Here is a 15,662-nt window from a genome sequence, read left to right on the forward strand (position 1 = left end):
CAGTGCTCCAAGTTCCAGTCCAAAATATAAGCACAAGACTAAGGTCTTAGGAAGACAACAAGCCATCATGAAAATATCTGAATCTGATCTTCCCAGTGTGATAACCCTTTACAGAACCTACAGTCCTTGCACTCCAGGTATAGAGGTGAGAACAACATCTCTTACTAGCACAGCATGTATACCTGTGCATCACCTCTGCCTTTCGTGAACAACTGTAAAACTGATTCCGGAGCAAATTCAAGTCCACTAGCTTGCTGAGTAGCCAGTTTTTACCAAGGTAGAGCTTGGTTGTTACCTGGGCTACAGATACCAGTCAGAAGTCTGGGTTTAATCCTTAACTGAACAAAATCCTGACTGACACAAGAGAGGTGAAATAACCAGAATTAGACCAGTCAAAAAGGGTGCTGTTGCTCTGCCTTCTAAGAGCATTCCTTTGAGAAAAGGCTAAAAGCTAAGAAGATTCTTGACGGCCTCCTCTAATGCTAGTGCTATTGACCATCAAGTCTACAGAGAAATAGTATAAAAGGCTGAAAATGCTCAAAGGAGACCAATTAGTCACATCCTGGCAGAGATTTCTTTATTTGGGAATGGTCAAAATTCTAACCACATAGGAAGAAGAGACAAGGAGACACCAGTTTTACTCAAATATTTACACAGACAAAAATTTTATCTTGTGCATGTTTTTATATCTGCATTTTCAAAGGAAAAAAATCCCCACTGATCTCAGTTAATTAAATGCTATGTACTAGAATAAGAATTTACATCTGGCTATATAAAGAGAAACATTCAAATTTCATTATAGACTTGAGAATTATTTGCACATGGAGTTATAACTCAACAGCACTAAAATCATACTTCCAATATACTAAACCAGATTATATTCTCAAAGCTTTTATATGTTTGACCTTTTTTCAGCTCAAGAATTAGTGACCACGTGTCAGAAAAGGGGGAAAAACAGTAATATAAAATAGTAAAAAAAAAAGGATTTGTATATGTGCTGTATCTGGTTTTACTCATGCAAGGCATCATATTTCTAAATGAAACTCCCGCCTTATTAAGCACTACATGTTTTCAAGAGTATGATAAATAGAACACAATCCCCATATTCCTAAATGAAGTTGCCAATTCTACTTTTTCTAAAGAGTAAAGGTTATTTAAAAAACGGCCACACCTACAGTATTACAGAATTTGCTGTAGCTTTCTGTGGATTTTTCTTTAATGCTAAAGTAATTTGTGGGTTTGTGGGTTTCCTAACTAGGACAGAACTTTAGATACTAAACACACAGTTGTAATGATGAAAAGCTAGAAAGACTTTAACACATCACATCAAGCACTCAGCATATTTTATCTTCTGCTGGTTTTAAGAGAAAGGCAGTTTAGCAGTGACAGTGAGAAATGTTCAATGTCAAGGGAATTCAGTAGGCTTTCAACTGCACTCCTACAGTGTGATATTTTTCTCTTTATGGGTCAAATTCCAAATTCATGTTTAACATGAAGATCAAAATAAATCAGCTTAAACATATATGTATCACTATGATATAGAGATTAAGAGTATGTCTTGGTCAGATAAAAAAGTTAATTTGTAAACATATTTGATAGCTTAAGGCCAATAAGATTTCAGCTTTTCATAGTATAGAACTAGGAACTAGTTGCTGACTGGCACAGTTAAAATAATGTTTTAATAAAAATGGAATCTTTTAAGTAGCAGAATAAAGCACTTTGCTTCTTTTCACTCACTGAAGATTCTTTCCACGAGATACCATCTATTTTCCTAATGGAACGAGGAAGCAAGGAATATAAATCAAATGGAAACAAGGATAACCCAATGCAAGAATCTCCTCTGCAATCAATTCATGCCTCCTTGTATTCCTATCAGTTAAAATCTGTGCCTTTTAATTAGCCTTCCACCACAGAAGAAACTGTTTTTTCCATCATCCCCCTTTGTGTCAGACTTGTTACCATTTCAAAAGTTATACTACATGCCAGATAAATTCTGCATGCCAGGCATAAAGAGACACATACTTCTGAACTGGCCTTGTGCTGGCTTACTCTCCTTGTCTTCATTGAACGCAATGATCTGAAGGGCATAGTTTTGATCTGGAATGAGACCTTGAATAATTGCTTTGGTTGCAGTGTTTTGAAGAATTAATTGATTTGTTTTTCCACCTGTAACAGAAAAGACAAAAATAAAATAAAAATCCCATAAATGCATAACTTTGTTCGCCCCTCCTAGAGCTGAGCAAATGTAACAACTTAAAAATACCTCAAGCTCTACCATGACCTAAGCAATTCCACTTTTCGGACTACCCATACAGCCAGGCCAGAGGAAATCCCAAAAAGCAAGAAGTCAGGCAGTCTAACCAATTTTCTTAAATAGAACTCTAAAATCAATCAATCAGCCTTTTTACCTGGACCTCATGAAACAGCCAATGTACCCAGCACAATTACTAATTAAGAAAAGAAACATTTTACAAAAACCTGGCAAGTTTGGTACCATCATAGCCCCAGGCGTTTGCACTGCTCTGTGATTGGCTGCCAGTTCCAACCCATCATACACGTGTCATCTCTGAATACTCTCTTAGGCAATTTCTTTGGGCAAGGAAATTCTCATGTGTAAATACAAATATTAAACATTTCTATGTAGACATATATAGAAAGATTGTACACAAATATGTACAAATAGGTACTTTAGCTGTATGTTAAAACTATTTCTATGTCTAAATTTAAATGTACAGAAGTAGGACCTCTATAGTTCCATACAGTCACTTTGTTGTCTAGCTTTCAACCTTTCATTCAAAAATTTTTTTAAGGCTGTTTGATTTTTTTAATATTTTTGATATTTTCCAGAGAGCTCACTATGGGATAATGACCAGAGAGATACACCTCAAAACTTTGACTGAATTAGGGTTCCAATGCGTTCCCTTGAACACTTCCTAGACTTCCCTATATCCCACTGGAAGAAACATAAAACGGATGATCAATGACAATTCCCAAAGACTACATATGAACCATAACTAGCATTCATGCACTTCTGCCACCTTAAGCTTTGGATTCACATTTTCTATGCCTGTGACCACCCTCTAGTGAAATCCATTTCTCTCTTCTGTTGCCCAGCTGGTCAACTCCATCATCCAAAGCTTCACAGTTTCTTAGTCCTGATGGATGACAGTAGCCTCTGAAAAGTTTTAAGCCTTAGGAAGACAATCCTTTCACCTTAAAAGAGAACATGCAGACTTTTACCTGAACTCGGAGTGACAAGAAGCTTATATCCAGTGAATTGCCCTTTGGGGGCTTTCCAAGAGATCTGTACACTGTCAGGACTCACTACATTATATCTTAGTCTTGTTGGTGGGGACACTGCAAGTTCAGAAAGAAAACAACATTTTAAAATCAAATAAAAAGTAACCACCAATTTTAAACAAACAGAAACAAACACATATAGGAAGACAACACAAAATTTTAATGATAAAGGATGCAAGTTATTCAAAATGTCACATACATCAGTTTATTAGTTTGTAAAATGACATCCCCGGGTGCACTACTTCCCTCAGACAGATCTTTTATTTATCTCTTTACAAAAACGAACTAAAAACCTAACAGCAGAGGACAGAAAGACAAACAATGTTAGATGTTAAGACTCTAGTTAAGCAGGCAAATAAATAGCTGGTAATAAAAATGCTCTTTGTTAATATATGGGAATTAAAATTGCTCTCCTTGCTTACACTGGCAATTTCCACAACCTTGACTCTTTTACCTCTCATTACTGTGGGTGTTTACCCACACTTAATGTCACTCAGGGCCAAATTTTCAAATCCTTATGAAGAAAGAATAACCAAGAGAAAAGACAGGCAGAGGGAACATCAAGCTGCCCAATTTGCAAACCTGGTTTAAGCAGTGCAATGACTTGCAGATGCAAACACTGCTTTGGTCTTCTCAAGACTAGCAGGCATGCACAGGCAAGTCGAGATTTAGACAGGGGCAACCTGGATGGTAAGCAAATCTGGCTTCTGTTTATATTGTGCCATCACCTAGGTTTCAAACTGAAGCAGCAGGTGAAATGTGTAAAAGCATGAAACGATTGAGAAAGAGGTGATATATCAGAGAAGCAACACGGACAAGAACAAATGGAAAAAACGTCCCATATTGTTACTGTGGTATCAGCAACTTTGTGTCTCCACACATAAATTAGTATTTCATGGCCTTGCATCCCTCTGCTCAGTCAAGCTCCACTGATGGTGGAAAACATTCTATATAACATTTCTGCTCTGCTTCAGGAAGGCACATCCCTCCTTCACTGAACAACTGCAGCAGAGCTGATAGGAGGACCACCTGTGGTATCCAAGGCTGTCAATAAAGGGAAATTTCATATATTTCAATAGGGTTTGTCTCACAGAGAACAAATTACAAACTATTACACTGGTCTACAGTGAAAGGCAGCCAGGAAGCTACCCAGAGACTGAACCACAGAAAGGACTAGAAAATCTTAACAAACACCGCCATCAACCTTACTCCTCCTATTCCCACTGCCTCCACAGCCCCCTGAACTTTCTCCTTCATTTTTCAACCCCTTGGCATCTCTGCTACTACCACTCTTAATGTTTCTGTTAGTAAGTCTAAGAAATAAGGGAAATCTGAAGTGGGGAAATAGCAATTTCTTTTCCCCACGACTAAGCTGTTAATCACCTAGGCTCATGCCACAGTTTGTTGGTCTATTAAATACGTTAAACTAACAGTTCTCATGATAATTCTGAGATTTAAGGATTACAGCACATGGAGCATCTGATTCAAGACGCAGAATGTGCTAGCCAACAGTGTCTGGCCTCTCCATTTGACCTGCTACAGCCAACGCAGCTCTGGCAATAGTAGCAGCCAAGGCCTGTCCTGAGCCAATTACTTTTTCCTACGTGCTGCTTTTTCCAACAGCTCAGGGAAAGAAAGAAGGAAAGAGGCAGGCTGTAGTTTTTTGAGATCTGGGGATGTGTGTTTTTTCATGTCATCTACCATTAAACACATTTTGGATCTTAGAAGTAAAAATCTGGATATTCAATACAAGAGATGTATTCCCTTCCATCAGCCTGTCATTCCATAAGTGGCGGTTTTGTCAGACCAAAGGCAGGTTCTGCAGTTCTCTGCCTCAAGGGACTTAGCAGAACACAGAAAAGAGAGTGCATAAGTACCAGGAACAGCTAAGTAACACCTCCACATTCTGAAAAACTTTAGAGAATAAGCTCAAGAAGAGAGGCAAGGGGACAGAAACAGTAGGCAACACACCAACTCCACACACTCAAAACTGTTCTGATTTGCAGCACTGGGCTTACACCCAACCCGTGAATGTCCTCAGTTGCTGGACAGTCTTGTCAGACCTTGTCTTCACTCCGCCTTCCACCTCCCTGAAGTTTAGACAAAAAGTGGCTGCGAGCAAAAGTGCAGAAATTGCTGCAAATACAACATTTCTTTGAAAATTTGGCCCTCGTATTGCAAAATGTTTTGCTGAACAGGTTTCTGCAAGAACATTCAGCATGCTATAATTGTTTCTAAAAAAATGACAGAGACTATGGTAAAAAGTTTTTGAAGCCAAGCAGACCGTAATTATGGATTACAGCTATTAATTTATTCTCAAGACTCATTGTGTCTTTTAGCTAGACATAAACCACAATAAATTTGGGCTGAATGAACCAAGAGTGGCAAATCATAGATAGAAGTTTATAAACCTGCAATTCCTTTAATTATTTATTTTGTTTTAGGTATAGCAAAAAACCTCTTGAATAATGACTGTATGCAAGTGTGAAAATGCTGCAGATTTAACTAGGATTAAGTGGTAAATTGGTATGGGGATTGAGAGGCAGAGCAGACAGCAACAAGGTAACACCAAGGATTGAAAAAAAAACCAAAAAACAGGTCTTAGAATTTCAGAGTTCATTTTCTCTGCCATGTTGTTCCTTCCCCATCACTCCTGTCCATCCTACTTTCAACTTGACAGTTTATGAAAGCACCTTCTAACAAAGAAGCATAGTTCTGGCCTAATTGCTATTGGCCATCACCAAACCAGGTAAATTTTTGGAGCCCCTAAAAAACAATCACAGATCTTACAAGCAAAGAAGGACACAATCACCAAAAGTTTTTTTGTTTACTACAGAGTTACAATGTAAAAGACTAGAAAAGTTGTGCCAGAATAGTCTTTACATAACTCACCAATTTTCACTGGGTATTTTTGGTATCAAAGGTGGCAGTACAGGCCAAAGGACATTCCCACACAACAATTAACCGTAAGAAAGAAAATAATGGTTCACTAGAGAGATAATCAACTGTGTCTTAGTTGTGCAAAGACTAATGTTCTGGCATAGAGAAGTACATATATCTAAGGGAGTTAAAAATCTAACACTCAAACAGACAACAAAATATTGATGGGAATTACTACACATTCACCAACCTTAAGAGGATATCTTTATTTCTTTGGACCTTTATTGTCTGTGGAACAAAATCTCACTTCTTGCAGAAAGGGAAAAAAATTAATCCAAGCTGAGTCATTTAACTGATAAAAATCAGTAGCTAGATCTTATTAAGTGGTTTTACAGGAATGCAAAAGAGAATGGCCGTCAGCAACATTAGAGCAGTCACCCAAAAGAAAACTGACAAGTTCAAGGCTTTGGTTTATGCCACCAGATAAATTACCACTCCAAACACATAACTCTTGTGGACAACTAGGGAAAGAATGTTTTCAACTATTCAGTACCTTAATGAAAAGGAAAAATACCATAAATCGCCTATGTACAGTTCTCTGAGACAACCAGTAGCCTAAGATTGGATACCAACTAAACCTGTGGTTTCCAATTAACTTTTGTCATAAGAATTGAACAAGTTAATATGCACTGCAATTATTGAGCAATTACAGTAATAACACAGGAAGTTATTGCTACATAAAGAAAAGTTTCCATCTTTAAATACATTGTTACCAAGTTACTTTATGAATAAATGAAAAATTCTAAAGTATTTTTCTTGTCCAGCACTACTTTCATGTACTATATAAGAACATAAGAAGACAAAAGCTGTTATTTATACATTATACTGAATGGGGAAGAAACAGCAGTGATGAAAAAATAATTGAGTAAAAACTGAATAGCACTATGCGGTTATAAAGCATTTGGGCAATAAATGAGGCAGAACCACATAGCTCAGCTGAAGGAGTAAGTTGTACTTCAGGCATGTTGGCTTCAGTCTCCCAAACACAGTCTCCTTTCCAAGAAGTCACAATACACACCTGAGCACCTTTGCCAAAGGAAGGAAACACAAGCTGGAATGAATACCAGCTCTACCTACACCTTGGCAGAGCATACATTTTCTTAAAACGAACAAACATACTGTTAGTGTTGTATTAAATTGCAAATAGTTAGCCAGGTGCACGAAGAGCTTATTGCAAGGAGTGGCAACCTTGAGAAAAGGAAGGATTTGGGAAACATCTTACTACTTTAAGTGTAACAAGAAATGTTTGTTTGGGTTTTTTTCTGTGAACATGGAATAGAGACTTCAAATCACTTCATTCAATAAAACAGCAGTCATACTGGGCCAAGGCATTAGTCCACTTAGCTTAGTATCACATGCTGATAGCATTCCACAGCAGATGCTTGCTGAAAGAGTGTAAGAACAAGGGAAGTATTGTTCTTTACTCATCACGTACACCAACTCTAGCTTCTGCTAGTGTGATAACTGTGGAAAAAACCTCTCTCTGAACTTCATTTCATTGATTAATAGTTGGAGAAGTTTTTGCCTTACATATAACTAATAATAACAAAACAAAACAAACAAACAAAAAACCGGGGAAGAATATAGTTTTCCAAGATCAAGGAATTTTGCAAAACTTTCTGGAGATGGATCTCAGCCCCTAGTCCTATTTTGCAAATCTTAACCATCTATATTAGGTCTGAAATACAGAGAAAGGACAAAGGACTAACCATATGCTTTGCTTTATTGACTCATTAACTCACAAACATTGTGGACCTCATTTCTGACCAGAACTGATGTGCTGAACACTGGGAACGTGCATTTCGCCATTCACCTCACATCACCGACATCAAATATTACAGCTTACATGTGTCCCTAAGTTCTGGGAGAGGCTTGTGAAGTGCATACAGATTCCCAAACATCCAAGCTGGCATGCTTCCCCAGCACTTGAGTGCCACGCAGACTGGACAATGCTACTTGCATTTATCTGAACTTTGAAAGACTCAGGTTGCCAATAGTCTCAGAATGTGCTCATGAATAATGCATTATACAAAACACTTTAAAAGAGTTCCAGGATCAAATTCTGCTCCCAGCTATGCCCATGCAGTTTCATATTAAAGGAATTTCATAAAGTCGAGAGAAACGTCTTTCTTTAGAAATCACAAAACTCATTGGCATTCTTCCTCCCTTCTTCCCCAAGCAATAGGATAAATTTTCTCTAGAAGTCAAGCCACTGTCAATACACTTCAACAAGTATGCAAGCCTAACAATCCAAGCAGTATCCTTTAATACTCACAAAGGAGATATTTTTTAAAGCTGCAGAAGTAGTCTGTGACATTTAACAGATCTGTGCAATACAGAATAAGTGTTACAACAGCTAATGTTCCAACAAAGAAAACAAATATATTCCATACAAGCTTAATATCACAGCTGATCATTCAAACTTACTTGATATAGAGTACAGTCACAGCAATTTCTGGTCAGTACTTTCATATAAGTAAGAGTAAAAAATGTTGTGTATAACTCACTTCAACAGACACAAATTTGCACAAATGTTTATGCTACTTGAAATACTAGGTTCAAAAAGCACACATGAACATGTGATTCTACTCCCCCTTGCCTCCTTGAGATCAGCAACAAAACTCCTGCTTCATTTCTGTAGTACTGGATTCACACCAAGAGGAAAATAACACTTGCATTTGGAAGACCAAAGTCTATTTCTGCATATCAGAGAGAAAAACTCCATCTTTTTATATATGGCTTACCTTGGCCCTGGGCATCACTGGTGAAGAAAGATGTGACAGCTAGAAAAGCCAGGAGGAAACAGCTCTGTATCTCATATCGACAAAGCATCTTCTTCCCCTCACTACACACAGTATCAGCAGGTCTGAAAACACACAGACCAAAAAGACTTACTAAACCTGCAAAGATAAGGCATCCATGTTAATGAAAATTGTGGGCAAAATCTGTATTCCATTAAAAAAAACCAACAAAAAAAAAAAAAAAAAAAAAAAAACAACCAACCAACAGGAATTTATCACAGACAGTGGAGCCAAAAATTCCTGCCAGCAATTCTATAACCAAAGCATATTTTACCTGAAAGTGACAAAGAACCATATTTGGGCTACTCAACAGTTCTGAAAACTTGGCCCATGTAAAAAGAAACACTATATTCCTTGCAAAGCATACACAGGCATTGGAAATAGAGTATGCTATGCATAACAAGGTACAACATGTATCTCTCTACAATCCAGTGTTGCAAGCACCTTGTCAAGATGCCTGTGGCAATGAACTCTGAAGCTTGTCAAAAAAGACAGAACTTTGTTCTGAAGGAACACAAGTCATCTTCTCACTGTCCTCTACAGCCTAATCTTATTTTCCTTTTTCTACCTTACTCAATTCATTCTGTGGTCTTTGTTGTACTAACTACACTTACAGTAGGTAACATCATGGTCAAAACCATTTACTCTAACCTAATCAGTTAGGAACATCAACACTTTATAATGTAGCAGTACAGGAACACTCAGTGTAATCCTAGGTGAACTAGCTGGGTTACAGGAAGCAATTCTGGTGCCAAAGAACAGGTTCCAGAAGCCATAATCTATCTGTCCACAGAAGCTAGCTTAAACCAGTACCCATTTCATCATCTGAACCTGGCCTTTTACACTTCACAGCACAGTTTCTCAAGATACATAGAAGTATCTCTCAAGATACATCAACATGTTCCTAACATCATACGTTTACCTATCACTCGACTTACTGCACTAGTTTTAGTCGATGTTCTGGGCCAAGAAGAATTTTTGCTGCCCTCTCCTGTTAGAATTCTACAGGAGAATCCAATTATGATAATTAATAGTAGGTTTCTTGCTGTCAAAGAGATGATATTTGAAGGTTTACTTGGGTAAATTTTAGTTTATGTATTTCTGTGTTGCAGGTTCATTCTATTTACCTCCTGTGTCATTCATACAGAATCACAGAATTACAGACTACTCTGAGTCAGAAAGGACATACAAGGATCATCGAGTCCAACTCTTAAGTCAATGGCCCATACAGGGGATTGAACTCATGACCTTGGCATTATTGCAATCAAGTATTAACCAACTCAGCTCTCTAATATTCCCAACATACTATCGCTGTATTTGCCTTCCATGTTTTCCTTGACTTCTGAGGAAGGCACAAAGAAAGTGGTTCAACCAATCTCTTCTATAAAAAGCAGACTGAAGTACCTCAACCACTACTAAACACGTAAGATGATATGACGTACATTTCCTTCTCTCTTCAAGTATTTACAATCTGCCATAGTTATCCCAAGACTCAGTAGATCTACTGTCACAAATCCCAGTCATGAATGCTTGATACAACTCCTTGAAATATATATTGTAAATTCCTTCTTATCAAAGTTTTAGCCAAATTCCCAATACGTTTCGTACTATTTAAACACATATTTTGAATCCATCTCTTACAGTATATAACTCTGAAGACAGAGGCAGATCGCTAGATCCAATAACAAAGATGTGCACCAGAAATTTATGCATTGGTAAGCCCAGTTCTTAGGGCACATCCTGCAGATAGAGCAGAAGCCTGAGCAAAGTGCCCAAGTTTCCTACTACATCAACCAAAGAGTCAGACACCCAAGGACCATAGTCAGCAGATAGTTGCCTAGTGACAGGCAACAAGATGAAGAGAGTCCTAAAACACTCTGAAATCCACCCCTTGTGTATCTCACAGTGGGCATTGATTCTTCCTCTCTCAGAAATGCAACCTGGACCAAGTAAATACTGACCCTTCAAAGAACATAATACAATTTGTTCTTCCATGCAGTCACCACTAATGATGTGCAGATTTCTTTCCATGTAATAACCCAGCCATGAAACTATTCACTCACAGTGGCGGTTCAATTCCCCATCTCCCTCCTCCCAAATACAAGCTATAAATACTACCTGACCAGTAATCCTGTGTAGAAACATTATCTTCTGCTGCTTTTAGAGAAGAGCCATTACGCAGAGAAATGAGATTTATTGGGATAGATGGAACTGGTGCTGGATCAACTAGGCACAAATTCACCTGTGCAATGATCCGCACGTCAAAGTTCACTCAACCAGGAAAGGCAACCACCCGTTTGCAGCCACCTTGTGGTTGACATCGGCTTGGACTAAAAGGAAATATCTTATTCCTCCTGCTTTTTATACATTTCACCTTTCAATATTTGGTAAATCATTTATCTGCCAGAATAGCGCTGGGAGCAGAGACCGAGTCCTCCCAAGCCAAGAGCCCTGCCATGAGTTGAGCCCGCCCGCAGCTCCTGTCCCAAGCTGGGCTCCAGGACGCCTGCCTGGCAACAGAGCACCTTCTGAGCGAACAGCCTGCCCTCGGGAGCTCCAGCCGGGGCAACGCCGCACACCTCTCCGTACTGCGCTCGCTGCGGACACGCATCAGCCCAGGGGAGGGGCTGAGCCGCCTCCACAGAGCCCCGACTGCCCTCCCCAGGACGGGCAAGTTAGTCCGGGGTTTTTCTCCTATCTCGGTGTCTCCTTATGGAGTGGCCCGGCCCCCGAACAGGCACACGTTCCTCGGGCTCCTCGGGGCCACAATCACAGCACGACTCGCCCCAGCCAGAGCAGCGCGGCCCTGCCTGGCCCGTTCCCGACTCCTCTTCGGGGCGCCCCCCGCCACCAGCACCCACCCGTGTGGAACGGAGTGCCCCCCGGCCCAGGTGAAGGAAGGACAGCGGGGAGCTCGTCCGTCTCCACCGAGCTGAGAGCCCCGTGAGACCTGGAGGCTGCCGGCAGCGAGTGGAGACCCGGAGCGGCGGGAGAAGACTCGCCGGCCCGGGCAGCCCCCGCTGGCATGACAACTTCCCCCCTGGACGCTGGGATAACACCCCCCCGCGGCGCCACGCTGCGGAGCCGGGGCGGAGCGACCTGTCCCGACGCGCCGCGACACGGAGGGAGGGGAGCGAGGGTGAACCCGCAACGGAACACAGCCATCAGCGAGACTCTTCATCACACCGCCAGTGAGACTGGCTATTTTTTTTAATTATTACTATTTTCAAAAGTAAGAACTTTGCAGGATTTTCTAAAGGGGCTTACCTGCCCCAGTCCGGGCTCGCCACTTTTCACTCCTCCATCTCCTCCTCCCGCACGCCATTCTCCCCCCCGAGGCTCCTCCGCTCCCTCCGCCGCGGGGGTGACAGGGCAGGAGGCGCTCTCGCCCCGGCCCCGTCCCCCGCCCGCCTCGCCCCAGCCCCCGAGGGAGGCAGAGCGCAGCTCACACCGACCTGTGCGGGCATCGGCCGCGGCGGCCGCTCGTTCTCACGCGGGGCTGCGGGCGCTGAGCCGGCTGCAGGAGAGCCGCTTCCCTCCCCGCTCTCCGCTCCGCATCTGATAAGGGGAAAGGGTAGCGAAATGAGGGCGGGCAATTATAGAGCAGAAGGTGGAAAGAAGAGGGGGGAGAGAAGCACGAGTGATGTCTGAGATCCCACCCTCCGCCCCCGAGCCCGACCCCCGCGGCGGGGGCGCGGCCAGGTGCGCGGGAGGCAGGACTGGGGGCGCGGGCAGCATTTCGTGGGCAGGTGCTGGGCTTGCCAGTGTCCTCGGTCTTCTGGGTTTTTTACCTGCTAACTCATTTTCCTCCCCCCAAAGTTCTTCATTCACTTTGATTATAAATTATTTAGAAGGTGCCTGCCTACTCCGCAGTACGGTTGGAATGTAAGTATCCCCCCACGCCATCTATTGAGATGTGTGGATTAGTGAGTCATCGGGGAAATATTTATATTAAAGTGTTCCAGCACTTGTTTGGCTTAGTATAAGCCTCGATTAAAAGTGTTGGGGTAGTACATATGTACAATTTTCACCATATGCATAGACATTGCAATGGTATAGGGAATTGTAGGATCTATATTCCTATAGAAATATGAGTTACCTTGTGGTATACCCTACTGAATTTACAATTAAGGCTACTACTCACAAAGTTTGTAAGTCCTGAGAATTTAAAAGGTAAATGAAAATATTCATTACAACATGCCTGGACATCTGTATAAAATTACAAATGAAATCACTGAAGGACTGCAGTTAAGAAACAGGCATAGGTGATATAGAGATGTGCATCCTTTCTTAATATAAATAGGAGCCCCTTCTAGGGAAGGAGAAGGCAGTAAGCCTCAGAGAGATGACTTTGACCAGATCTGTAAATTAGGACCTTCTGTTCCTGAGTAGGATTCCCAGTCCTACAGACTTGTCCAAATTCATGGTGCACAGATATCTTTCCACTGAAACTGAAGAAGTGTTTGATCTTCAAAGAAACTCTTTGAAGTCCAGTGCCTTCTATAGCAAAGGTGCAATAGTGTTCCTGGATCCAAAAAGCATCTACCAGATTCCTAGATCCCGTCATGTGCAATTATTCTACTGCACCACCAGCGGTGTGCAAGGACCAGTACTCATACCAGTCAAGAAGAGTAGCTTGCAACAATTTCCCTGAAGCAGTAAGATATGCAGCTCATTGATACTAAATGTGGTACAGTTTGTACCTTTTCAGTCCCTAATTTATGTATTTAGCTAAACTGTAATTTCCAGAAAACCAGGAAGCGGATCATAGAATAGAATTGTAGAATCATAGAATATGCTGAGTTGGAAGACACCCAACAGGATCATTGAGTCCAACTCTTAGACCTGAATAGGACACCCCAAGAACAGCCATGTGCCTGAGAGCCTTGTCCAAATGCTTTCTGAACTCAGACAGCTTTGGTGCTGTGACCACTTCCCTGGGCATCCTGTTCCAGTGCCCAACCAATATCTGAATGAAGAATCTCTTTCTAATATACAACCTAAACCTCCCCTGACACAATTTCAGGTCTCATTCCCTCTGGTTCAGTCACTGGTCACCACAGAGAAGAGATCAGTGCCTGCCCTTCCTCTTCCTCTCACCAGGAAGTTGTAACTGCAGTGAGCTGTCCCCTCAGTCTCCTCTTCTCCTGGCTGAACAGAAAAAGTGACCTCAGTTGCTCCTCATATGGCTTCCTCTCAAGGCCCTTCACCATCTTTGTTGCCCTCCTTTGGGCACTCTCTAGCAACTTAGTGTCTTTCTTGTGTTGTGTTGCCCAAAACTGCACAAAAGATTCAAGGTGAGGGTGCCCCAGTGCAGAGTAGAGCAGGAAAATCCCCTCCCTTGACCAGCTGGCAATGCTTTGCCTGATGCCCCCCAGGACATGGTTGGCCCTCCTGGCTGCAAGGGCACTGCTGACTCAGATTCAACTGCCCATCGACCAGGATCCACAGGTCCCTTTCCACAGCTCTGCTCTCCAGCCTCTCATTCCCTGATCTGTACACACAGTCAGTGTTGCCCCATCCCAGGTGCAGAATCACTTACCCTTTTTGAATTTCATATGGTTGGTGATTGCCCAGTCTTCTAATTTATGAAAGTCTCTCCCTGCCTTCAAGCGAGTCAACAGCTCCTCCCAATTTAGTGTTGTTGGCAAACTTAGTATTCCTTTGAGTCCTGCATCCAGGTCATTAATGAAGGTGTTGAAGATAACTGGACTGAGGATGGAGCCCTTCAGAACCCTGCTAGTGACCGGACACCATCCTGATGTCACCACATTCACTCTATCTCTTTGTGCTCGACCCGTGAGACAATTGCTCACCCATTGCCTAGCACAGTTTTCCAGTTGTGCATTTTTTCCAGAAAGATACTGTGAGAGACAGTATCAAAACCTTTGCCGAAGTCCAAAAAGATTATATCTACTGGCTTCCCTTGATGGATCAGTCTATTTGCAATGCTCTTGAAGACTCAATAAATGCAGAGGTAAATCCATGAGGTCTTGCTGGCTCGTGTATTTCAGGGTAGGTCAAGGAACAGCCTGCCAAAGGGAGAGTCTGGCTCCCTCTCTTTATCTTTCTCTCCCCACCACGCTTCCCTCACAGGTTTATAATGCGGTATCCAAAGTCCATGAGCACCATCCTGTGGCTGCAGCTAGTCAGAGTACTGTGACAATAGTAAAAGGTCTTTAGGATCCCAGTGACGGGTAAACAGATTCTGCAACTCTCTGTAGCCTTCAAATAACCTTATACTTTTACCACCTGTTTGCACCAGAATCGAAATTAGTATTTTCAGTTTATGCAAAGTGTATGCTTTTAAGGGTAATGTGGCTCATTTTATTAATATCAGTATATTTTCCTGATTTACAATGCCATTTCTACACTATTTGACCACTTTTAGAGTTAATTGTGTTCATTGCAATTAAGTTTACTTGGCTTTCTCTGCAAGGCTACGTAGACCTCCTTACATAATTCCAAGGAAGAGTAACATTGTTCACAAGTTCAGGATAAAAGTTAAAAGGTAAAGCTTCTTTGAAAGTGTTTGTATTAGGTGTATATCTGGAAATAGAGTAAGATCACAATATGCTTAATATTAATGTTTCCTTCTTGTGTTCCATTGGAAAAAAAAAA

At 41.4% G+C, this 15,662-nt stretch overlaps 1 protein-coding gene across 11 annotated transcripts in view; it reads right to left on the reverse strand.

Moving 5' to 3' along the window:
* The window catches only part of COL14A1 (collagen type XIV alpha 1 chain), a 117,743-nt gene extending 105,144 nt beyond the window's left edge, over nucleotides 1-12,599 (reverse strand). For 3 of the 11 annotated variants that reach the window (XM_071553915.1, XM_071553924.1, XM_071553925.1), the window contains exons 1-4: nucleotides 12,309-12,385; nucleotides 8,985-9,140; nucleotides 3,241-3,357; nucleotides 2,023-2,166 (exon numbers count right to left, since the gene is read on the reverse strand). In XM_071553915.1, the coding sequence (XP_071410016.1) occupies nucleotides 2,023-2,166; nucleotides 3,241-3,357; nucleotides 8,985-9,140; nucleotides 12,309-12,366 (475 nt within the window). In that variant the 5' untranslated portion in view covers nucleotides 12,367-12,385. The other 8 variants (XM_071553923.1, XM_071553913.1, XM_071553916.1 and 5 more) reach the window with 7 other exon arrangements.
* Between the last annotated feature and the right edge of the window lie 3,063 nt (nucleotides 12,600-15,662).

The sequence above is a fragment of the Pithys albifrons genome, chromosome 4, assembly GCF_047495875.1.
Source record: "Pithys albifrons albifrons isolate INPA30051 chromosome 4, PitAlb_v1, whole genome shotgun sequence".
NCBI lineage: Eukaryota > Metazoa > Chordata > Aves > Passeriformes > Thamnophilidae > Pithys > Pithys albifrons.